Source organism: Vipera berus, assembly GCF_964194415.1.
Source record: "Vipera berus genome assembly, chromosome: 12".
Classification (NCBI taxonomy): Eukaryota; Metazoa; Chordata; class Lepidosauria; order Squamata; family Viperidae; genus Vipera; species Vipera berus.
The window spans coordinates 20985144-21010067 of NC_138215.1; the positions used below are offsets into that span (position 1 = coordinate 20985144).

A 24924-nucleotide genomic window follows, 5' to 3' on the forward strand; every position below is an offset into this window, starting at 1 on the left:
AAGGACAAAATCAGCTGAGAAATGCCAGCATGACGGGAGGGGAAGTGCAACACTCTGCTGTGCTGCCACCTCTGAACCAGAAGGCTGAACAAGGATCAAGAGACTTCACATCCATTAAAATGTGACTAATCATTTTTTAAAATTTTTTTTAACGGAGACTGAAATAATTTTAATCATACCACCTCACTACTGACAGATAAGGTGACAAATACTTGTACTCCGTGACTGAGAGCTCACCTTTCGCCAAAGCCTTCCTCCACTTCAGGGGTATCAGCTGAAGGCAAGTCTCCTGGAGACTGCAAGTAGCCCTGCTCACTGGACTTGCCACCCCCTCCGGGGCCCAATCCTCCCAGTCGGGCGTCCACCATTCCTTCTGACTGAGGCTCTTCGTCTTCCTCATTCCCGGGATGCTCAATCATCCACATTGCCAGGACGGTGATGTTCTGGGCATCCGCTTCTCCTCTGGCACCTGTGGGAACCATAAACCTTCCTCTGAACACCTCAGCAAAGACGCCTGCTACAGCGTGGAAAGAAATAGAGAGAAGCATCTCTTTTGCCCAGCCCAGAATCCCCTGCTTCTGCAAGAAATTAGTATTTGCCCCAGTCATTAAGATTCTGGGCAGCAAACAGAGAAGCCGGATAAAGCCAGGAACCAAACACTAGACACGCAGACACAAGGTGGATACGCACAATCAGTTTGGGCCAAAGGAACGGCAGAGTCCAGATTTTCATCTCTTGTGAAATGCAAGAGGGTGGAGGATACATGACCCCCACCCCCACTCTGCATCACTTGTGGACTCTCCAGAAGCTCAGGTGGATGGGCAGAATCATCCCTGGCCCAGGTGTGTCTGATTACCTGTGGTTTCCATTGCTTTCGCAATCTGCCGGAGGGAAAACCCCATTTCTAACAAGGGCACAGCCACAGCAGGAGGGGGGGGGGAGGTTGACAGGCGGCTGCTTGGGTCAGACAAAGCTGTAAGGGGGGGAGGGGGGGACAAAAATTAATGCCTGGGTTTGCCAAACACAAAAATTGATACAGGTTTAAGGCGAGCCAGGTAGCTGTGGACAAGGCCCACCTGTGCGATTGGCAGGTCTGGCGGGCTGAGAGTCGGGGGAGGTGAGCGACTGGCGCCTGCCCACATCGTCCGAGGGAGAAGTCGGCAGGGAGGAGATGGGGGGCGTCTGTGCCCGTCTGGCGGGAAGGACAGCCGTGGTGGGGTAGCTGGAGAACATTTGCCTTCGGGGAGACAGGAAAGGAGTGATTAACACAAGGCCAGCCGGCCAGCCAGCAGCGGGCAGTCCAGACTGCAAAACAATGAAGCACGGAAACCAACGGGTACCTCAGGAGGCTGAGTGGCAAAACCCCCGGGGACTCTGAGGCGGGCACAGTTTCTGTATCGGTCACTGGGGTGGTGGCTGTCGTCGTATCTTCCAGAGAGCTGCTCATGAAAGACGTGGTGCTGGAGGCAGACGGACTGGTGGTCACGGGGGTCTGGGCCTGCTGACCTTGGTCAGTCTCTTCGGCCTGCTGGTCCATTTCTGCAAAGCAAAGGCAGCCCTTTCTGTCTCGCCTGCCGCAGAGCGCTGGGGAGGGGAGGAGTGCTTGGGGAGGGGCGAGACCCATCGTAGAATGCCTCTCGTCTGGGGGCTCAAACGAGCAGCACTCAGAGTGATATCCAGCAGTCCAGCTAAGCAGAGTCTGGAAGCGACTCCTAGGAGGATGGGAAAGTCCTTGCCTGCTGCTGACCTCTGCAATTCCAAAATGGCCCTTCCGTTAATTTATTTCTGTGCAGCGCCTTATGTTAGGGCCTTTGAGGGCTGGGCGATGAGGGAAGCACAAGGGAATTTTACCTCAAGTCCAGCCATCGCCCACTGCAACGGTGGCGGCTGCACGTCAGGCCCGCTAATATTTTCTCTCCAAAACGTTGGGAGCCACCAGCTGCCATCACCTGATTTGCAGTGACAGGCCAGGGGCTCTCCAGGTTTGTCTTTCAGCCACTTTTAGTAGCTGAGCAAAGGAGAAAGGAGGGGTGTCGCCAGCGCAACTACTACCTGCTGAGCTCGGGCGAAAGATTACAAACCAGGGAGTTTGACAAAGGAAGATGCAGCAATCAGGCCCTGCAGTTTGTTCGCAGCCACAGGCAGGCCTTGCGCTAACATTTAACTTGCAGCCCTACACCCGCCTGCTTGGAACCTACCTTGCTTGGCTTTGGCGCCGCCCTGGTCTTCCAACAGTCCATGCACAACTAATTTGTAGATCATGGCTTGTGCCCGTTCCAAGTCTGCCAATCCCAGCGCCCTCTTGATGGGCGAGCGCATGACTGCCCGTTTCACCATATGGCGCATCAAGAACTGCAAGGCACTGCGCATTTCCACTTCTTCGTGGACAACGGGGGAGCTGGCACAATCGGAGTTGTGGCCGCTCTCGGCCAGGACTTTGGGGATCAGAAGCAGCTCAGCATACTTGCTGCAACTAAGCAGCGTGCTAAGGGACTTCATAGCACCAAGGTAAAGGTAGGACAGTTGTACAGCCCTGATTTCTGGCTGTGCGGCCTCATAATTCTTGGAGGCGTGTTCGTGGTTCTTTCTTTTGCCCTCAGCGTTTAGATGCTGGCACTCCATGCCCAAGGAAATGGCATCTAGAGAGAAGGAAGAGGTCTCACTTTCCAGCTTGGCCCCGTGTCCTTTCGCCTCCTCAGTGCTTGGCACAGATCGTGCCTCAGAGGTGGCATCGCCTTCCGTTTTCTGATCGAGCTCCCCTTTGTCTTCAGGGTCATGCTTGTGCCTCTTCTCGTGCCGTTTGACGCTCTGCTTGCCCAGGTCTTCGTGGATGCCAGTCAGATAGGTGAGGTCCAGCAAGACAGTGGCTGTCAGTCCCCGGAATCTTGCAACGTCAAAAGGCAGCGGCTCGCAAGGTTCCAGATTATAGAGCGGTGTATCACTAGGCGACCAAAAAGTTGGGAAGCTTTAATAAAGATCAGAATGACACAGGAAAAAGCAAGTGAGGGATAGACGAGAGGAAAGCACAGGAAATCACACAGGCAAAATAAGATGTAAAATATACCACAGTCTAAACGAGCTGACAATCTAAAAATCAATGTAAACCAGGGAAATGAGATTATGGGGAAGGATGACATTCAACACAAAAGTAACAAACCATGTGTGTATATCTTTAAAACAATGTATTTAATTCAAAACACTTGACATGGTTTACCATTCACTAACAAAGGAATTTTTCTAAACTGCTTTTGAAAAGTGCCTCTCGACAGGCACAGTTGCCTCCACGAATGGGCCGCTGGCTGGCACATACCTGGGGTGTCACCTGTCCCCAGAATGCCCTGGCAGGGCCCAGCCCAGCCCACCTAGGACAGGTTGGAAGGGGCCTCTGCTTCCCTGTGGTGATGTATTACTCTAATGTAGCCGTTCCTTAGAGCAAATCACACGATAAATTATCGTTATCTCCCAGCACTTAAAATGCCACAAGCTACTCTGGGAGGCAAGCGGCTCCTAGACCAGCTACTCAAACTCAAAACCATTTCCTGAATCTCAACCGCTGGCCGCTTGCTGAAGACCAGCACTGTACCTGATGGTGATCTCGGCCTCATCCCACTGGACCTTGGCAGACGCGCTGCCTTCCTTGACCACGCCCAGCAAGGTGGCGTGCCGCCCAGTTTGCTTGTGGATGCAGCGTCCCCCAACTCGAAGACCAGCGTCCACCCCACCAATCACTGCCAGCACCGGCCAGACCTCCACGCAGAGCGACTTCAGCTGCAGTTCTGAGAGGTCCGCCAGGCCGTGCAGCCGGCCGCAGTGCTTCATCTTCTCCTCCTCCTCGCGCACCTCGCTCTCCTCTCGACTCTGCAGGGAGCGGCTTTTCTTCAGCTTCTGACCGGCATCTTTCAGGCACCCTTTGATTTTGTACAGCCTCTCCATCATTTTTTTGTTGATGCAGTGCGTCCACCGGTCGGTGCGGTGCAGGATGCGGATCAGCTGAATGGTGGCCTCCGCCAGCACCGCGGCCACCGGGCTGCAGATGGGATCCCCCGGCAGCAGGTCTCTTGGGGTGCCGCGCATCTGCATGTCACAGATCTTCACCTAAACAGACAGAGAGACATCCGGAAGTTCCTTTGCTGCCTCTTGGGCCTTAAAAATCCCTGTGCTGAATTTAGAATATCAGATTCAGTGACGGCCATTTTTCTCCTTCCAAACTGCCCCAGGATTCATCTGCCTACTGCTAGCGAGTCTAGCAGGCAGAGAAGTACCAACATTCGCAGTGCCCTGGGATGGCAGAAGGGTGCCAAGACCGGGCAGGATTTCAAAGTGTGGGGAAATGGGTGGAGGAGAGAAAAGGCAGGCCAGCTTAACCAGGGAGAGACCCTGGCTCCTCGCCCTCTTCTCGGCATGCCTAAAAGCCACAGAATTTCAGGCAGAAAAGCTAGAAAGGCTCCTCAAAGAGGCTCAAGTTAGATTTGGCCAGAACAAGCTGCTTCAACAAGCCAAAGGCACTGAATCCTCTTGTGGATGTCCCTTTATGTTCCCCGGGTCTCCCTGCCCCCCTCCTCAATTGCTCCTGCCCTCCCTCAAACTGGCAGGGAAGGCCCATCTGCTCCAGAGCCCTCAAAGCATCCACGTTACCTTTTCTCCAGGGTTGCTACTGTAAAACATCACACAAGGATACAATTCTCCAGCATCCACATCTTCAAAAGCCAGTTTGGGTTCCTAACGAAAAAGAAAACTTAAGGGACTTGAGACACGCATTTACAAGGGAGAACTTCTGCTTCTGCTCCAGTTTGACTATGAAATCTGTGCCAGCTTAAGATGAGACTGGGAATTCACTTCCCTTTATTTGTTTTAGGTCACTGCACCCGTTTATGAGATTAACTTTCCAAGGTGAATATACCCACTGTATATAAGGAATATACATTGGGTTACTCTTCTTCTGCTCTGTTTGAAACTCGGGACGTAATGTTGCCACAGGAAGGAGTTTTTAACCTCTATCGTAAACTGCTCATTAAGCAATAAGCAACTATAGCGGGGCAGGAAATGGATCCAAGCTTCTCACCTCCCCATTTTTGCCGAAGGAAATCGTTCTTGCTTCCATATCCAGCACGCACGTGATGAAGTCTCCTTGGGTGAAGCTGGTCAGCGTCAACGCCTGCTCCCCGTTGTGGTAGAGGTTGCCGCTGTACGCTCTGTACAGCCACATGTCTGAGGTGGTGCGATGATTAAAATCGTGAACGGGCCAGCGGGACACTCCCACGCACGTCCCTTCGTTGCCTCGGTTTTCCTTCACAATGTAAAACTAGAAAATGCAGAATAACTGTGAACTTTAAATATGAACACGGGCAGATCACATATAAGTATGGGACAAAAAGGAAATATTTGGGTTTGACAACCCGCTCAAAATCTCATCCTCCCCTCTTAACAAAGTAGCAACTCTCGGGTATAACGAACACGACTAGTTCTTCCCAAAATTAAAACGGGCAGTTGCAATACATTTATTTTTGGGTGAAAACCTCCCACGAGTTCCCAAATACTACTGAATCCATATTTCTAATACACTTTCCTCCATTTCGAGCAAGATACCATCCCGAGGAGCCAGAAAGCAAGCAAAAAAGTGCCTGACTCCAGCTGAACCAGTTTATCCTCCACCACAGGCCTGACTCTGAAATGCTCTTTTTGGTCTGCCTACCTTCCACTGGTAGCACCCGGAGGAGACCCCTGTGGAGGCCAGCCCGTAGCCCTTTCCTCCACTGCCGTGACTGAGAATCTGGCCGTTTTCCACCAGGCAGCACTGGGCCTTCTCGGGGTCGAAGGAGACCTCCTGGATAGGGAGGTTCTCGTCCTCTTCTTCAGACTCCCCCTGCTTCTTCAGGGACAGAAGGCAAAACTCTGTCAGCGTGGCGCAGCCAACGCGCACGAAGATATCAAAGGTAGATAAAATGGTACCTGCAGCTTTATTTCTTGCTCTTTCTCTTTGACCTGAAGTACGTGTTTGGCTTGCGCAACGGGGCTCTCCCACATACAGTCGGACAGGAGGGAAAACAGCCGCTCGATCACCTGTTGGGAGCATCAGCACAGCGCATTCAATTCAACGAACTGCAAGGGAAAGGCTACAGCTGTGCTTCCCCACTTCTAAAGGCCGCCGAGGGGGCTGCGTGGGTCCCTCGTATGCTACCTAAGGACTTCTCCGCACCCCTGTGGAAGGAACGTCCTCCAACGGCAACAAAATGCAACGCAGCCAGAGAATCTCAAAGGTCCCTCGGTCTCTTTGGGCATCGCTGAAGGGATGACCCTGAGACACGGGATGAGGGAAGGATTCTCTTGCTGCCAACGGGTGGAAACTGTCCTGAGGTAGGAGACCACCGATTCTGTTTGGGAGAAGGTAGCGCCTGGCGCTCGAGGGAAAGGTGGGCCTGAGGGCGGCTGCTGGAGGCACAGACCTAATTCGACTTTAGAGGTGCAAATACCACCCTATGGCCATTCTAAACTCTCTCCAAAGTATCAACACCTGAGCCATCTGGTCATCCTCCACACCCGATTCACAGGCCGGCAGCACAGCTTCCAGGACATGGAGGGCGAGCAGCCTGGTCCTCAGTTTGCCAACCAAAGGGACACCTAAAAGGGAAATGGCACAGAAAATTGATTTGAGCAACAGGCGGTTTTTAAAGTGTTGCCATGAAGCCCAAACACACATCCCACATATCAGTGGAATAATCGTGATTATTAATTTGATGCTAACTGTCATTCATTGGTTCATCCATCAGCTCAGTGGACCGTACCTGAGCAGCACTTTTGAGAAGCTATGTCCAGAAGCACTTCGGTCCACTTTGGGGAAGCCATTTTGGACTGAATGGCTTTTGAAGAAACAACTCTTCTGAGGAAAACTAAGAAATCTCCTAGATGTAACTCTGCAGCATGCTGTTTTCGGAGGGCAACTGTAAAACCAAACAACACGAATGAACCTTTGCCAGCCCAGCAAGATGGCATTCCTGTAATAAATTCCCTAAAGCAGGGCAAGCAATTGGGAGCAGAGATTGCGTGACTGTTTTATTGGCAATTATCGCAACCCAGGAGAAGGGGGACCGAGAGCAGCCAAAGGAACGAACTGCAACCTCTGCCTGACTGTTGTTACTCCTTCCTTTAGACACGGTGGGGGCCTCCTACCTTTGAAGTCTTTCCTCTCAGTGTCTCCTTTGGATTCTGGTTTTTTTCCGTCCGGATCGCCAACTTCTTTTTCTCCAAAGGAAGAAGTCATAAGCACCACGCCCGCTTGCGACAACAGGTTCTTCAACTGACTACACAGCAGGTCCAGCAAGGACTGCACCACTTTGGGACTCAACTGATCTGCGTACGTCCTAGGTGGAAAGGGTGGAGGTCAAGCAGGGTCACCCAGAGGAGTCCAAGCCCTGGGAAGAGATCCACGTGAGGCACTGGAGAACCTTCCCGGACACGAACTTCCTGCTCCTGGGCCTGGACACACCTTCCAACCAACGGAATTGCTAATGGAGGGGAATGCTGCTCTCGTCCACCCAGCAGCAGACCTTCAACGGGCTGAGGCTGAACCTGCAGCACCCTCCATTCCCACCCCAGGCCTGCCTGGCCCGACTCTGGAGACCTCGACCAAGGACTCGTCTTTCAACCAGGCGGGGCCTTCCGTCAGCACCGTTTAAGGCGGCTGCAGCTGGTGGAGGGATGATGCAAGGTCAGTATTTCCTGGTTTTGCAAAGGAGGTAAATTTGGGGCTTAGCCTAACTTTCATCCCAACTTTTCAGTATTTCAACCAGTCGGTTCTGGGGGGTAAGTTTTATCTCGTTAGTCCTTACCCGGTGGTGATGGCGAGAATCTGTAGCAGCCGAGTGCTGGCTACTTTCAAGGCCGTGCTGAGCTGGGAAATGCCACTTTTGGGTAAGAGCTGCAGGGGCTGCCCTAGCACGGTGTCCGTCCCGCATAACTGAGAAAGGACGTTCAGCAATCCGGTGGAAATGGCCAAGGAGACATCGGCTGGCTGGTAATGCACACTTAGGGCAAACACAGTCACCAACAGGAGCCGTTGTTGTGCCTCTAATACACACACGCGCACACGCAAGCACAAAGGGGAAAACAAGAACATACTTAAAGGTTTCCAGATTAAGCCGGAGGAATCTCAGGTTTATTTCTTCCCAGAAATAAAACTAATGCCGGATTCAATCCCCTCTTCTTACCAATGTGATGCTTATTTGCTTGAAGGGCTCTTTCCAATGTTGCAGACAGCTGCTGATAGATCTTGTGCACCGCCACTTGGATCTCGGTCTGGAGACTTCTCTTAGCTGCTCTGATGCCATCCTAGGAAAAGCCCAGGGCAGTAAAGCCCACCCATTGGAGAGCCGCCCGCCAGAGGAAGCCCTGGACAGGTCTTGAGGCAAGCGGGGGTGTGCACAACGGCACCGTCTTCTCGGGGCCACAGCCCTTACCTGATAGTGGTGCAGCCGGGTGCTCTCTCCTTTGGCTCCGGCCTGCCCCACGCTTCCCAAGCCGAAGCAGCCGGCCAGGAACTGCAGCCTCACAGAAGTGAGAAATGCGGAAGACTGGAACCCCAGTCCTTGGCGGTTCCCCAGGGAGCTGGTGCTGCCCTTCTCTTCCATTCCCGAAAGCAAGACCAGGATCTGGTGCAAGGCCTCCAGGCGCAGCTGAGGGCGATTGGAAAGAGGGGTTTGGAGCTGCTACTGGGAAAGCAAATCCTAAGAGCAGCAAGACGACAGGGAAGCTTGCAAATAACATTCTCCAAGCAGAAGCCACAGGAGATCCTGTGGACAGGACCTAAACATGTACGGTGGCAGGTGTTTTCACAGACCACGTCTCCTCCTGAGAGGCACAGGAAGTATCCAGGCTTGGGAGAACAGCCACAGCAGAAGGAAACAGAATGCAGAAGCTGCAAGACTGTAATCCTTGTTTATGTGAAGGCAACTGCTCACGAGTCCATCGGGGGCTCAGCTACATTAAATGCGCCGAAGGTGCCAGAAGGCTCTTATGCTGGGTTTTGCTTCTGATATTTCGTGGTGCCAGCACAGCTTGACAACCGCTGATTGCGCGGGAAGGCCGGCCAGCACAAGGGCCAAACCAACTAGCCTGCCAGAATGGAAGGAAGTGAACAGGTCCCTCCCCCAGGCAGAATGGCAGGCGACAACTCCAGGGCCCGGATCCTCTGACAATTGGGATGACAAGGAACCACAACATACAACACACACCTCCGCTCTCTGCTGCTGCTGCTCCATGGCCACCAGGTAGGCCTGGGGATCGGTGGACATGCTTTCTTCGGGCTCCCTGAAGCCTGGGGAGCTTCCTACATCCCCACTTATAAAAGTAACAATGTTCTCGATCAAAGTATGAATGCCGACGGATTTTGTGAAATCCACATCAGGCTCCCCAAACAAACAAGAAGAGCTGGAGAGCCAATCGCGCTGTTTTAGCCGAGTCCACGAGTCGCTGAGAGTTTCAGTCGGGCTGTGGACCAAGCCTAGAAACACACAGCAGAATCCCGTCAGCGGCAAGGCAGCCGAGTTCTCCAACTGGCAGAAGCGAGCGCGCAGCTTACAATTCAAAACAGATGGAAATGGGAATTCCTTCAATTTCATGCACATGGTCAGCAATGCCCACCACATCAAAGGCCCAAAAAATGAGAGCTGCATGTTTTGCCGGCAAATCTCCGGGCTACGGATTTTGCCTTACAAGGAAATTAAAAGCACAAGCCACTCAAACGGTTTAGCTTAAAGCTAGAATGTTGAAAAAAAGGTATATGCAAATAAAACAACACAGGGGTAAAGGGGGAAAAGAACATTTGCCACACACAAAAAAGGGAAACTCTTTTCTTCACATCCAATTGAAAAAAAAGGTTTGTGTGTAACTTGCATCAGTGTAAAGCAGGGGTGGGTGATTTATAGATTTTCTGGAAATTTATGTAAATACAGGGATGAGTAAAGGTCAAGTAAACAGGCACAAATGGTTTGCTTTCTTTGGACCTGGCTTCAGAGCAAAGTGGCTTGGCTGAGCTTAAGCAGATACAGAGAGATAGCCCTCGACTTACTACCCTAACTAAGCCCAGACTTATGGTCGTAAGCTGAGGCATCACGTAACCAGATGTGAGTTGACAAGACCCCACCATTATCTCATAAAGCTGTTACTCTTAAGTAAATGCACAGGGAGAAAAAGAAAACAGCTACTGAAGGGTGACCTTGTCTGCACAAAAAATATGAAACTTTTAGAAACAGGGGAGTGAGGCAAAACCTATTTTATTGCTCCTCAATTTTGCAATAATTTTAGTTACATTATTGCTCAAACTCTATCAGTGTTTCTGTGGAAAAGTCTGTACCGTATTTTCCGGCGTATAAGACGACCCGGCGTATAAGACGACCCCCTACTTTTAAGAGGTTTTTCAAGGTTTTTTGTCTTATACGCCGGAAAATACTTACATGCCCTGCCCTCCTTGTCCGTCGCAGAGGAGGCGAAGGCCTGACTGGCCCCGCCGGCCCTCCCGCTGCTCCCGCGTTTCTGCCGGCCCCCGAGGCGCGTTTCCCGGGCGGCAGGCAGCGCCGGAGGGCAGCCGCCACCCCGCCACGGCCGGCGCCCCTCCTGCTCCCCCCCCCAGGCCTTGAACTTCTCCCATTCGGCGCAGGGCGGGGCAGCTCCGCCCACGGCCTCTTTTTCATGTGCCGCTTCCCTCTCACCGTCGGCCGAGGCGCGCTCGGCCCGGGCTCCCGGTCCCTCTTCCCGCCCTGCCCCTCATGGAGCTGGACTGGGCGTGCAGCCTCTCGGTGTGGCTGCTTTTCCTGGGCAGCCTGGCGGTGCGGCTCCTGCGCTCGGACCTGTTGCTGAGCTGGCGGCTGCTGCTGCGCGTGGGGCTGCTGGCCGTCCTGCAGGCGCTGGGCCGTCCTGCCGCTGCCCCTCAGCGCCGCGCTCACGGCGGCTGCCTGCTGGCTCGTCTCGGCCAGCACCGCCTGGCGGAAGCGCAGCATTGGACGGGAGCAGGACTTCCCTGCTGGCTCCCGTCCGACGCTCTTCCCTCTTGAGGCAGCATCCCCGAGGACTCCTTAGGAGCCGGGGAGCGATGCTGCCTCAAGAGGGAAGAGCGTCGGGCAGGAGCCGGCAGGGCAGTCCTGCACACGCGCGCACTCCCCAGCTGCTAAGGAGCAGCTGGGGAGTGCGCGCGTGCGCAGGACTGCCCTGCTGGCTCCCGCCAGACGCCACCCACTGATTTTCCGGCGTATAGGACGACTGGGCGTATAAGACGACCCCCCAACTTTTGAGGTGATTTTCATGGGTTAAAAAGTCGTCTTATACGCCGGAAAATATGGTAATTCTACTGCATTCTACAGTTTCAGAGCGATACGCCCCTCGGCGTTCCACTTTACGATGTCGACTTTACGTTGAGCTAAGCTGCCTTCCTTTCTCTGGGCATTAAGAGAGCTACACAAACGTGAAGGCCAAAGGGCGATGCCAGGCGCTGATCCATGGCCACTGAAGAACGGGAGGAAGGGCAAGGCGAGTGGTGGGGCCCACAGAGCCACCGCGGATGGGCTAATTGGGGCAGAGGCCACTCAGGGCTGCCATGACTCCCCCCCTCCCCGATTTAAAAAAGGAATGCACGTTACGTTTTTTAAAAACTGCAGAACCCAGAAGAAACTTACTAGGCCAGAAGGGTCCGATACATTCCTTATCAGAAACAGAAAAGGGAGAATTCACAAAAACCTCTCAAGAAGTGACTGTTCACACGTTTCAGAAAAGGAAAAGACTGCCAAAGAGGGGGGTCTTTGAGGGTCCAGCATAGTCGGGGTTTAAAATAACCCACCCTCTCCTGGAAGCTGCAGTTGGGCGAAGAGGGCTCCGCCGTGCTTCAAGGACGCCCCTTGCGCTAAGCAAAGCCTTACGACGACTCCAGCAGTAGCTCAACTCTGAGCTTGACAAAAGTCTGAGGGGGGGGGACAGGGACCACCAACGTTTACTTGTCCTTGTATGCCACTTCTCAATAATGCGATATTCAAAATGAAGGTGGAGCGGCTGCTATACATATTTTATATTTTATAAAGTATGTAGGCAAACTAGAGAGAGAATATAAAATCAGAACATGCCATCGTGTACTTGCTTGAAGCTCTTCTTTTTTCTGGGGCTCAACTGGCCAAAAAGGAGTAAACACACTACCACACAAGAATCAGAAGACAAAGAGAGACAACATTCAATCTGCAATCTGTCCACACATGGAAAACAGGGTCAGGAAGGGGGGGAGGGGGCGGAGCGTTCCCATTCAAACAATCACTTCCTAAAATCCGATGGGTTAGATTTGCAGGGGTCTCCAACCTTGGCAACTCTAAGACTTGTGAACATTCCCCAGCATAGCAGGTTGAGGAATGTTCACAAGTCTTAAAAGTTGCCAAGGTTGGAGAGCCCTGTAAAACTAACCCAGCGGATGTTCAGTTTGGGGAACTGAACTGCACAGGTTCAATTTGCCAAGACTGGAGACCGCTGGGTTAGAAAACACGGCTGCATCCCACCACCACTTCCCAGGCCTGGCTACTCTGCATCACAGGGCCCGGCGCGGAGCAGATCTGGCCAGGCAACAAGCTGAATTCAAGGTTTCCCTAGAGAACAGAGACCGGTTGAAGGACAGCAACTCCAGAAGCCCAGCGGGAACCAAAAGTTTTCAGAAGCTAAGAAAGGTGCGGGAAGACAGACTTCTCAAAAGGAAGCAGCACTCGCTCGTCAAGAGTAGCGACCCTTCTTCCCCTCAGTAAAGGAAGTGGAGATTAGGCCCAAGCTCAGAGGGTCCACTTTCTGATGGATCCTCGACTGATTGGCCATCGCTCCCTGGACTCTCTTTGCACCACCTGCAATCCGCCTTCTCGCTTCGCACAACGGAATATGGCGACACTCCCATCATACGTGGCATTTCCATCAGTTGTGCAACGGCAATCCCTCTCATAATTCTTTGAAGTGTAGACTGAAGAGTCCACCTTGAGAACTTGGTTTCCAAATCCAGAACTCTTCAGAATTCTCCAGAGCTTCCCCTCATAAAGCAACCCACGGAAACAGGCAGCCATTATTCTCTGGCCATGTGCAGAGAACCTCAGCCTACTCTGGAATGCAGCTCTGATCGCTGGGTAAGGCGGTGGCCAGCAAGCCGGGCTAGAATGCTGGTGGACCATCAGCACAGACCCCTCCTCAGAACCTCCCACACTACAAGGGGGCCACACAACAGACTTGGAAAATTGTCTGAAGTTGCAAAGGGTCAAGGTCGTTGCTTTAGAACAGGGTTCTCCAACCCTGGGCACTTTAAGACTTGTGGACTTCAACTCCCAGAATTCTTCATGGCTGGCTGAGGAATTCTGGGAGTTGAAGTCCACAAGTCTTAAACTTGCCAAGGTTGGAGACCCCTGATTTTGGAGGATGATAGGGCTATGAGGTGGCGATAATTAATGGTTTACCTTTCTTTCTATGCGATGATGCCAAATCCAGGTCCACATTTCGCCTTCCGCTCTAAAGAGAAGCACAGAAAACGGTTAACGTTATGGGTCCTTCTGGTTATTTTGTAGTAACAGTTCCTAATGCAGTCAAGCTGGGGCACAGCTTTAAAAACCCAGATGACAAATTAAGAGACGTAACATAAACGGGGGCAGAGACAGGGAGGGAAGTGGAAAATAAGCAAAGAACAGAAACACCGTCCTTTTAGAGCAGGGGTGTCAAACTGCCGGCCCACGGGCCGGAGCGTCACGGAGAAACCGCGCCCATCGCATTGCCGGCAATGGGAAAAAGTTCAGAGACGTCGCGCGCCGTCATGTGGCGTCGCAAGTTTGACATGTCTGTTTTAGAGGAATCTAAACACACGTTGGGCTTTTGAGCTGAATCAAGTTTGTGACTGTCTCTCCCATCAAGTAACGCTTGCAGTTCTGCTTACCAGTGAGTAATTTTCCTCATCTGATTCAGGCTGAGAGAGGTCAGATTCACTCCTCGATTTCATCAGTTTATAACTTGAGGTAGAGTGGCCCGAACGGCTTTCTGCGCTAAGACTTTCACTTCTGCCTCACATAAACAGACGAGAGAGAGAAAAAAGTACACAGTGATGCAAAGACCTTTTCCTTTGCCTGGGGGTTCTCAGTGTCGTGCTCTGCGTTCAGTCATAGGCCATGGCCATGAAAAGCCTCCTAATTCAGGGGTTCTCCTTCCATGTCCCCACATGCAGCCGAGTGCTTCTGCTTGCATAAATTCAGCCACAACCACATTTGATTAAATCTACTCTCCCATGACAGGCAAATGAACACACAAATGAACACACAAACGAACACACAATGAACACCAAGGACAGCCCTGGGGTCGGTTTTTGAAAAAATGCAGCCCCGCCTTCACAGCAGTAAGTAGCGAAGCTCCTCCAAAGGGCACCGCCAAGGACACCCATCTGACTAGAGCTCCGGTGCAGCCACCGCAGGTGCCTGAGATGCCGGAGAAGAGCGCAGAGCTGCTCGCACCTGGTCATGAGGCCGGCCCCTTCCGGAGTGCCGCCCGAAAGCTGCTGCGACTGCCCTTCCTCCCTCTGCTTCTGCAGCTCCTCAATCACCGGGCTGACCCCCAAGATCAGCAGGGCACAGCGGTGGATCACCGAGTTGCAGGCAGCCGTGTACACATCCTGGCCCTCCGGAAGGTCTCTGCTGATGCGCCGCTCCTGCTGGGACTGGGGGGGCTGAACATCCGCTTGTGCCCCCAGCCCGCCATTTATTCTCTCTCGGTCTCGGCCGCGGGCTACTTCTCGGGCTGATAGGAAACATTGAAATATTTCTGTAACATGCAACACAAAAACAAAAGGTCTTAACTGCTAGGCGGAGCTAAAGGGCGGCAGTCATTCTTCAGCTGAATGTCTCGGCCCCCAGGCAAAACTGTGCCAGAGGTGCCCGGGATCTCGGCCCCAGCGTCCACTTACTGCCAGCGGTCATCACTTCGTGCTCTCTCTCCTCCTCTTCCTCCTCCTGCTCCGGGTGCCCCTCCTCCCTTTCCCTCTCTGCCTGCTCTTCCATTTCTGCTTCCTCATCGATGGTCCGGGTAAAGGGGCTTTCCTGAGCATCGATGTCTGACGATTCTGGATTATCTGACAGCTGGAAAAAGGGCAAAGAAGAGGGGCTGTGAATGGAGCCCTTGCTTCAATTAAACAGGAATAATCCGTTACTTGAACGGAATAAAAATAACCCGCTAGCTATCACACCAAGCTTTTAGCCATCGCTTATTTCAATAGCCTGCCACAGAATTCAAATCTGAAATACTTCAATTTAAAAATGTAATGAACCAGCTTAATTCAAGGCAAGCAAAACAAGGAGAAATGCTCACATGAATTTCAGCCTGAGAAACCCCCATGGTCTTTCATGTTAAAATGTTGTTGTTGTTAGTTGTGAAGTCGTGTCCGACCCATCGCGACCCTATGGACAACGTTCCTCCAGGCCTTCCTGTCCTCTACCATCTTCTGGAGTCCATTTAAGCTCACGCCTCCTGCTTCAGTGACTCCATCCAGCCACCTCATTCTCTGTCGTCCCCTTCTTCTATTGCCCTCGATCTTTCCCAGCATGAGGCTCTTCTCCAGTGAGTCCTTCCTTCTCATTAGGTGGCCAAAGTATTTGAGTTTCAGCTTCAGGATCTGGCCTTCTAAAGAGCAGCCAGGATTGATCTCCTCTAGGACTGACCGGTTTGATCGCCTTGCAGTCCAAGGGACTCACAGGCGTCTTCTCCAGCACCAGAGTTCAAAGGCTTCAATTCTTTGGCGCTCGGCCTTTCTTATGGTCCAGCTTTCACTGCCATACATTGTAACTGGGAAGACCATCGCCTTGACTATACGCACTTTTGTTGACAGGGTGATGTCTCTGCTTTTTAGTGTGCTGTCTAGATTTGCCATGGCTTTCCTCCCCAGGAGCAAGCGTCTTTTAATTTCTTCATGTTAAAATACCTTCCCTCTTTAAGAAAAGGAAACGGGTGCTGGTCAGGCTTACCCATCTATCCCTGGAAGATGAGCGAGTGGGAATAAGTTCCATGTTCTTGCAAGCAAGCAAACGATTCCGAACTTTATACACGCATCGATAGATTTCTACCAACATTTTTCCAGGCTGGTACCTAAAAACACGAGCATCCCACATGGTTAAGACAAGAGACATCAATCTCAGACAAAAGACAAAAATGACAGAATAGGTTCTGGAATACTTGCCTGCTCTCACCACTTGCTTGACTGAGCAGATTTGTGTGTTTCAAAAGGGCAGCAAGAACAAATCGGGAGACGGTGTCCAACAGGGACTCGCTGCTCAAGGTCGCACTGTCCCAATCTGATTGAGTAGAGAAACAGAATAAAATGCCCTGGAAGCCTCCGAAGGGTAAACGGCCAGAAAGGTTCCACAATGATTCCCCCAACTCTTTGGTGCTTGCTCTTTTCAAGGGGTCCAATTAGCCCCCCAGCCCAGCAGAGCACACAATTCTGGGAGGGGGCCTGAAGGGGACACTGACACTGCTTTGCAGCCCAGAGGCCACCTACTCCTATTTGCAGCCCGATTAAAGCTCTCTCCAAACAGGATGGAAAATTGGACCGCATCTCCTCTGGCCAAATCTGCTTCGCCAAATGATCTGCTAAGGTTCCCTGGAAATCGGAAGGCTGAACCTGCCGCTCGGAGGTCGCCTTCCCTGTGCTAAACGGAGCCAAGATGAAGGGGCTGCTTCCCCAAGAGAAGGCTAAGCACTTCCTCTGTCTTTTACCTGGGATGCACCACTTCTACCTGAGAGCCAGGAGGGAGAAGAGCATGGGGCTCCCTCTCCCTCTTCCGAGAGTTTACCTTTGCTCACGGCGTAGTCCTGCATGCTGAGCCAGAGGCTGCGGGCTGGCTCCTTTGCACACCCCAGGGCCAAGTCCACTAAGATGGAGACTTCCGGGCGGAGGCGGTAATCCAAAGGCTTTTGCTCTTCGTTTCCAGAGAGGGCCACCTCCAGCAGAGAACTCACCGATTTCTCTAAAAATAACAAAAACAAATGCATGTTATCCATTTACTTAGCTCAACCTTCCAAATCTATCCCGACTTATGGGAGCTGTAATAGGTCTGAAATGGGAACAATCAGAGGGCCGACTGAGTGATTCATAGGCACTCAGGGGAGCCCCAGCGGTGACCCCCAAAGGGCTACTGAGCATGCTCAGCCTTCCACTGCTCCCTTTTAAAGCCACCCAAGCAGGTGACCACCTGAACGTTTCTTTGGGGCTAATGCCTGCATGAAGAAGTGCTTGCTTGTTCCCTTCTGTCCAAAATCCGGCATTTGTTTTCACAACTCCTAATATGATACAATAAGGACAATACTTTTTCTCTATTTTCTCCCTCCCAGTGTATTTTTATACTTCTCTTTCTCTTCCCCACTTTTCTAAGCTAAAAGTCCCCTCCCCCGAGCATCTTTCTACCCTTCTCTCCCACTTCTGGAAATTTATTGGATTATTTTAACCTGTAACCCACTTTTATTTCCGCAAATCTTTAATGCTGTTGACCAGATTACCTAACTGGGGAACGTCCATTTCTACTCCATCACTGAACAACGGTGTTTTCAACCAGTAAGTGGTGTCCTGCTCTTCGGGGGACACCGGCGACCCTTGTAGCATCCCACCCAGACACCGTCCAATCAGCAAAGCAACGGTTCTCTCAAGGTCCACAAGCCACACCCACACCTGGGCAGGCTGAGGTAAGGGTATTCCAGCTGGATCGACCAGTTCAGGCCCACCTGGGAATATGGAGCAATCAGCGTTTTAGAAAATTGGGATTACCAGCCCATTTCCGTTCTGAAATCTCCCCCCCCCTTCTCAGTTTGGAAAGGAGAAGATCTACTCTGAGCCAGGCTTACCATGAAGAGGCCACTGTAACTCCTGGTCTTCTAGAAGCACTGCAGCTGGCAAGAGTCTATTAAGGCAATCCAGAGGTGGCAACAGATCCAGAAGGTAGCTCAGCAAAGACCGGGCTACCGATACAGGCAGCAAAAGCAGGGAATTTACAATCTGGCAAAGCATGCTTCCCGCTGCAGACACGTAGATGACATCTGGAAGGGGGGGGGAGAAAGGCTCATTAATGGGGGGCAGGCCTGGAAAGCTGCAGCAGGAAGGGGGGGGGGAAAGATGCCTGGATTTATACATGTATGCCTGATGGCAAATTCATGGGCAGCCTTTCTCAATCTGTGTGGACTTCAACTCCCAGAGTGCTGGCTGGGGAATTCCTTCTTCAATTGGAGGTAGGCAAGTCCCATGAATCCCCCCCTCTCCCTCCCCCCAATATAACCTTGGCATCCCTTGACCAGACTCAAGAAGCAGCCTTAGGGTTCTCATGTGCCCCAAGACACAGGCTAAGCATTTCCAGCCGTTACTCCAAACCAGCACTACGATCAGCCTAGCCAGACCTGACGCGTATTTGGGCATTTAACCAAACGTTCAGCAAAAATGAGATAGATTGGGAGAAAAAAGCCTGATGAACAATAGTTCTGTAACTACATTCTCGGATAAACAGTGCATGCTTGCACGCATGCGCACGCACACCCACCTCTTAGTTTTTCTCCCACGCTGCCGTTCCAGGGGCTTTCCTTCAGCAAAGTAGCTGAGCGGGAATAGATCTCCGTGGCGTGAGGCAAGAGAAGCTGGAGGTGCTTGTGCAGGAGGGCCACGCTGCTGGAGCTCTGCAGAGAAGAGAGACCCGTGAAAGGTCCTCCGCAGGGAGGCGGCCGCCACAAGAACTACGGACTCCTCTGCTCATCCAATGACCTCTAGCCAAAAGTTTGCACCTAAAATTACTGTCCGTCATGTTCTTTATTGTTTTGCTTACTTTGGAGACGGGTCTAAAAACTGCAGCACTCACCTCACCGACGCTGTTAATGTGACAGTAGGCCAGGAGCTGTTTCTGCAGGGAGCAAAGGAGTTCGTGAAGATGAGCAGGCTGGCTGTTCTCGGAGGAAGACGTCCCAAGTAAAAATTTGTCACTGTTTTTCTCCAGCTCTCCAAATGCTTGATCCTACCAAGGCAGAAGATTCACACACACACACACACACACACACACACCCAAAGTTTAATATGCTTCCCTGTGTAAGTTTCCCTTCCTTATTTTTAATCCCCACCCCATTCCAATAGCTATAGGAGCCATGTTTCTACCAACAGATATGGCTGCTTTCTAGAACTGCTTTAAAAAATTATTGTGTCCTTGCTACTAATACAATTCTCGCCAATTAGGAAATAGCACCCAGGAGTTAGAACTGAGACGACATAACCAAATTATTAATCCAACTTAAAGTGTGGACAATACTAAAACTCTGGCAAATGAAAACAGCTGATTTTTTCAAACAGTTGGTTTCCCCCACTGCACCCTCCCATCAGTTCTCTGATCCAACCAGTGTTTCTGGACTAAACTATTCCAGGGGCACCAGGAGTAGGTAAGGAACTCACCGTATAGAACCCCAAATTGCGCAGGAGAGTCTTCATTAAGATTTCGGCCAGGTGAGTGTCAGGGTGGTGACTCTGGGCCCCATAGGCTGCATCAGAGAGATTCCCATAAGCAATGCAAAGGGAGGAGATGTCAGTGGCGTCAGAGGGGGAGCTGTAGCCGAGCAAGGAGGCGACGTGAGTGTGGTCTTGCAGGCTGGTCAGAATGATATCCAACTGCATTCGCTGATGGGGAAAAAAGGAAAAAAAACCTATTTCCTTCACTTAGAAACCTTCTGACAATAATAGCCAGATAAGACATCAAAGCAAGATCACTTGCACGTGGTTTTCAGCATTACAGTTGGTTTTTTGATTTAACCTTTACATTACCCAGCAGTACAGAATTTAGTTGATTTCATGGTGCTTTCCCAGCTCTGTGTGCTATTCCAAGAACTTACAGTTCAGAAGCATAATAAGCACAGTCAGCGTCAGATCCTCAGCAGCAGCAGCAGCAGCACCACCCCGTAAAGGCCCAGCTTTGCCTTCAGATGAACAGGGACTTCTTACCTGCCCTTTGGATAAGCTCTCCCATCGGTCAGGGCCCTGGGGAAGGAGGGAGTGCAGCAGCTCCATCCTCTCCCTTAAGGGAGGCAGCAGCATCGTCGCTCCAACTGACAGAGTCTCAATTACTACCTAAAATTTGAAGGGAGATGAAATCGCATGAACGTCCCACTGAAAGCTGCAAAATAGACGTAACGTCGTTCAGCAAATGTACAGTGTAAAGGGGGCTTCCCAATCAAGACTGACCTCCTGTATTTCATCTGGGACGGAGGAATCCATCAGGCGAAACAACAAATTCCGCAGGGGCCCCGCCTGCCTGCCCAGGATGCTGGTGGCCACTCCGCCAGCCAGCGCCAGCGCCAGGTGGTTGGAGAGCAGCTTCAGACAGAGTTTTAGGAAGTTGTGGTGCTCCCTGCAAAAGAAGGAGTCGCCATTAACGGAGGCCTTTCTGTAATAATCTGGCTTGTCCTTCCTTTCCAGGCACTGCCTTCCTTTACAAAAGGGGCTCCTTGTTAGACTTAACTGCTGAAAGCACAAACAGGGGAATCCTCCCCCAAAGCCCCAAGGGGCCTTGCCCTGCCTTCCGTGTTCATGCTAGAGTTGAAAGAGAAATTAGCAAATGGTTTCTCCCACCCAGTGGAAGAGCCTTCGGTTTCTCACCGAAAAGTCCATACATTACTGCCACAAAGGATTTCTATTACTTAATCAGAAATCTCAAAAGGAATTCTAGCTCTGCATTCATGATAAATCAAGATTAAAATGAAATATATTAACAACAATAATCAAAAGAGAAGCAGCCGAAAGGATTTCACCCCCCCAAAAAACAAGTACCTTGAGGAAGGAAAAGGAAGAGGAGGAATCTCACTATTAATTTTGTCACAATACTGCTCGAGGAAAGAACGGAGGTGGGAGAAGGTACTTTCTTCAAGATCCACACAATACGGCCTGTGCCAGGCAACAACCTGCCTGCAATCAAAGGAGGAAAGGTTAAGGAAGAAAGATACCCATCACACTGAAGAGCAGAACCAGGCCAAGCCAAAGAAAAGGGAGATCTGATGTGAAATGCACTCAAGCTCCTTCAAACCGAGCTCGACTTTGGGGGTCTTCAGGGGAGCATCTGTGCGGCTTTACTGGCCGCGTGGCAGCAGGGGGTGGCACAGCCTTCCTCCAGGGCTTTCAGCTGCCCGGTTCTGCCTCCAAACTGACCCTGCTTGGTATTTTGACATCAACCCTAGTTAGCCAGAGCTTGCTCATTAGCAGGACTCTGCAACGTATTCCTTAAGACCAAAACCTAAACGCTTCCTTTTAATTCTCAAGCTGTTTCTATTTCTCTTTTGTACACAGTGCTAGTAAAGCCCCCCCCCCCATCTATCCCTATCTAGTGTGCTGGAACCAGGTGCTTGCTGAGGGGGCTACTACTTTTTTCCTAATATCCTCACCTCACCTTTCTTCTGTGCCCGATGCACAGAGAGTGGTTCAGAAATTTAAAAAAAAAGCAAAACTGAAATCTAACACCATAAAAGAACACATTTAATACAAAATCACACTGTATTTATCACGTTTGTAGCACACACCCCCAGAATGACTACCTGCTGAATCATCCCTTTAATCCATTACCCCACTCATTCAATTTCTCGTTTTAAAAGTAGTTCTGCTCATCCCGAGTTGCCTTTCTGTTGTGCCGGAGTTGTGAGACCTCTCTGGATGAATAAAGAGCACAACGGAGTCCAAATCGGAAGACGCTGCGGCTGTGAGTCCCGTGCCAGAGGCCAGTTATAAAAGGAGAATGCCGAGAGATATTGGCAACTAACGAGTTATAAAATACACACAGGAAGTTTGGAAAATCCAACAAGGTCTCTGGTGATGAAAAGGCCCAGTGCTCAAAAACATCAGGCGCTTCAATTAGGTCTCGGCGACAGAAACAGCACAGCTTTATCACACAGAAGCGCACACGTGCACATATTACTTGCCTATCTCTGGGAAGGGCTGTCCAAGCCAGACTATGGGATGTTCCAGCCGAAATCTGCTGAATGGCGACTCCATCTAAACCACTTACTTTCTTTGGCTTAGTGATGGGGCCGGTGGAATTCCCTTGGCCACACTGCCCCATGGAGTTGTTACCCCAAGCGTAAACCTCATTATCTAAAGAGAAGCGGTTCAAGATCGTCACAGAAATCTCACAATACCAAACACAATTTACCCAGAGTATGCGGGCACGCCTTCTTACCATGAGAAAGGGCCAAGCAGTGGCTGTCACCAATTGAAATGTCCACAATCCGCGTGGCGGCCAGCTCTTCAATCAACTTGGGCCGGAGAGCCGTGGCTTCTGAGGAGCCACATCCTAAGCATGCCCCACAGCCCCAGGCAGACACCTGGATCAAAGGGGTACAAAGAATGCTAAACCTCACAGACCAGAGTCCATAAGCCCCAACTACAACCCAGGTAGAACTCTGACACCATTAAAGAAATCTTTCTCTAACTGAAGAGCCGCAGCTGATTCAATCTGTACAAATAAGCCTTCCGGCTCTGCACCTATCAGCCTGTGTCACGTAGCCAGACAGAGCCTGCCAACGTCCCCTGCCAACAGCGAAGAGACAGCCAACTCTGGGCACATCTCGGCCACTTAAAACTAGGCACATGAGTTCAAACCTGGGTTCGCTTCTCAATTAGCTTTTGCAAGCCACCTTGAGTATTTTTGGAACAAACAAACATTAAGACAGCTCTTTTGTAATTTCTTGCCCATTTTGCCAACAGCTCCAATAGCTTAAAGTGGGCAGGGAAAGAAGCTTAAGAAATCCCGGTGCAGTTTCTTTTGGCCCCCAGGCTGCTGCTGAGCCACAAACTCCTTCAAAGAATTAGTGAAACTCTTTCTCATCTACCAGCTTTTGTGGCTCAGGTGCAAATTGTTCTGCTTACTTGTCCAGTTGACGTTAGAGCAAGCGAAGACTGGCTTCCGGCACAAACTTTCCGTATGAACATCCCCTGCAGAGCTTCTATCACTTTGGGTTTATACACTCTGTTGGTGTCTCCATGACCCAGTTTGCCTGTTGGGACCACATACACAAGGGAATTTACAATCTGCAGATCGAGGGCTACGCAACTGACATCCATCTAAAATAAACTGCCAATTTAAATTACAATTACAATTGTACAATTAAATTACAAATATTTAACCATTATATTACAATTATCAGCAGCATCTTGAGACAGAAAGAGTGAGAGAAGACTAGGGATCTAGTGTATGTTCAAATTGCTCTGCAATAAAACAAATGTTTACGGTGGCTCAAAGCTTGAGCGAACGTTTCTGCCAATGAACGCAACAGTCCATATAGGATCATGGGTTTTTTCAGGCTGGCCATTCCCTGCCTCAAGCAAGACAGTCACCACTCAACCAACGCTCTTACCGTTATCTCCTCCTCCAAAGGACCAAACCGTTCGCCCATCTTTGGACAACGCTATGGTGTGTGAGCTGCCGCAGGAAACCTCTCCAACGTTGCTAATGTCTTTGACAAGAGTGGGGATGTTACGGCTGTTGCTGTCACCGTGACCTTGGGAGAGAAAGCAGAAGAGGCCATTTGCAGGATTTTGCTCTTTAGGCCTTGCCTCTAGAATCGGTTTCTAACCTGTTTTAAATAAATTTTTTTTGTCTTAATTAGCGGTTTAAAGAAAGAGGAAAATGCGATTATTCTCGTTACCTAGCCTGCCAAAGTCTCCTTCTCCCCAGCTGTATAATTCACCATCCTCTGTAACAGCAGCACTATGCCGGTACCCAGCCGATACACAAATCACCACCTGGATAACAGGGGAAGAAAGTTCTCCTTTTAGAAAATAGTTTAGATTTCAGCCCTAGATGGAAAAGCTCCTTAATAAGCTGGGCTACAAAAGGGTGACACAGGCAGAGAAATAAGAAACTCGGGGATGTGAACCTTCTGAAAGAGCCAAGTCGGTGCGGCCTACCTTTCCCTGCAAAGGTCCCTGGATAAGCTTAGGGTATTTTTGTGTGGAGCTATTTCCGTGGCCCAGTTTCCCATAGTCGCCGTCCCCCCAGCTGAAGACTTCTCCTTCGGTGGTGAATGCCAGCGTGTGGCCATCCGAGCCTTTCGAAGATGACACCTTTTTGATTGATCGGTGAGGCTCAAAAGTCAACTTCTTCAGGGTGGACTGATTGTTGGAGTCACCCAGTCCTAACCGGCCGTAGCTGCCTTTGCCACAAGCCCGAACGGAGCCATCCGTGGATATTACGAAGGTACAATACTGACCAGCTTCAATCTATGGCAGGGAGAAAACAAAAGACAGAGATTGGCAGCTGATCCTTTTTTAGCTCACCAAGCAATCTACCCTCACTGTCCAAAGATACTCACTGTCTGCGCATCAGAAAAACTTGGAGCCAGCTTAGGCTGAAGGATTTTCTCCTGGGTCCCTTCCACAAGTTGGTGGCTGCTGTTGCTGCCCCAGACATACACCTCACAGGTTTCAGAAACAATGGGAGTCTCCCCAGTCTGGATGCTATCTGGACTGGCACATGTCCTGGAGTAGTCGGAGGCCATCCGGCACACCTATTAAAACAAACAGGCCTTACAGGAAACATCTGTAGGCAATTATCAAGCGGTCTCATTAACTCAAGTGAACCCCACATCTTCCCCAACGTAGCGCTTGATGTATTGTTAGATTTCAGTTCCAGGAATTCTCAGATACAGAGTTGAAATCTGGGCGCATCTGATTGTGGGAGGTTGGACCAGGGGATTCACTTCATCCCATTTGTCCATCTCATCCCACCGGCCGCATTAGATATGATGACCAAAAAGGCAAGTCTGTTAAGACAGAACTATCTTTTAAGTTTCAGTTGAGATTTCTGGGGGAAAAAACCCGCCCCAAGACCGTTTTCCGAAGGGAAAGATCAAGAGGTATCAGGGGCTGCAAATTCCCTTCTCCTAGCCGTT

The 24924-nt window shown here is 50.8% G+C and overlaps 1 protein-coding gene across 1 annotated transcript in view; it reads right to left on the minus strand.

Annotated features, from left to right (window-relative positions):
* HERC1 (HECT and RLD domain containing E3 ubiquitin protein ligase family member 1) overlaps positions 1-24924 on the minus strand; it is a 54147-nt gene that overhangs the window by 21226 nt on the left and 7997 nt on the right. The window contains exons 4-42 of the mRNA XM_081337649.1: positions 24346-24540; positions 23942-24253; positions 23680-23776; positions 23389-23532; positions 22901-23028; positions 22212-22356; positions 21951-22126; positions 20816-20946; positions 20231-20396; positions 19991-20116; positions 19448-19669; positions 18867-19019; positions 18555-18687; positions 17869-18060; positions 17527-17748; positions 16824-16997; positions 16208-16322; positions 15996-16116; positions 14942-15113; positions 14493-14799; positions 13925-14045; positions 13455-13506; positions 9228-9496; positions 8454-8669; positions 8205-8325; positions 7827-8064; positions 7168-7358; positions 6783-6938; positions 6512-6618; positions 5950-6060; positions 5693-5869; positions 5063-5302; positions 4636-4719; positions 3584-4095; positions 2199-2965; positions 1341-1539; positions 1077-1237; positions 857-973; positions 238-469 (exon numbers count right to left, since the gene is read on the minus strand). Of these exons, the coding sequence (XP_081193775.1) occupies positions 238-469; positions 857-973; positions 1077-1237; positions 1341-1539; positions 2199-2965; positions 3584-4095; positions 4636-4719; positions 5063-5302; positions 5693-5869; positions 5950-6060; positions 6512-6618; positions 6783-6938; positions 7168-7358; positions 7827-8064; positions 8205-8325; positions 8454-8669; positions 9228-9496; positions 13455-13506; positions 13925-14045; positions 14493-14799; positions 14942-15113; positions 15996-16116; positions 16208-16322; positions 16824-16997; positions 17527-17748; positions 17869-18060; positions 18555-18687; positions 18867-19019; positions 19448-19669; positions 19991-20116; positions 20231-20396; positions 20816-20946; positions 21951-22126; positions 22212-22356; positions 22901-23028; positions 23389-23532; positions 23680-23776; positions 23942-24253; positions 24346-24540 (7502 nt within the window). The remainder of the gene's footprint in view (positions 1-237; positions 470-856; positions 974-1076; positions 1238-1340; positions 1540-2198; positions 2966-3583; positions 4096-4635; positions 4720-5062; positions 5303-5692; positions 5870-5949; positions 6061-6511; positions 6619-6782; positions 6939-7167; positions 7359-7826; positions 8065-8204; positions 8326-8453; positions 8670-9227; positions 9497-13454; positions 13507-13924; positions 14046-14492; positions 14800-14941; positions 15114-15995; positions 16117-16207; positions 16323-16823; positions 16998-17526; positions 17749-17868; positions 18061-18554; positions 18688-18866; positions 19020-19447; positions 19670-19990; positions 20117-20230; positions 20397-20815; positions 20947-21950; positions 22127-22211; positions 22357-22900; positions 23029-23388; positions 23533-23679; positions 23777-23941; positions 24254-24345; positions 24541-24924) is intronic.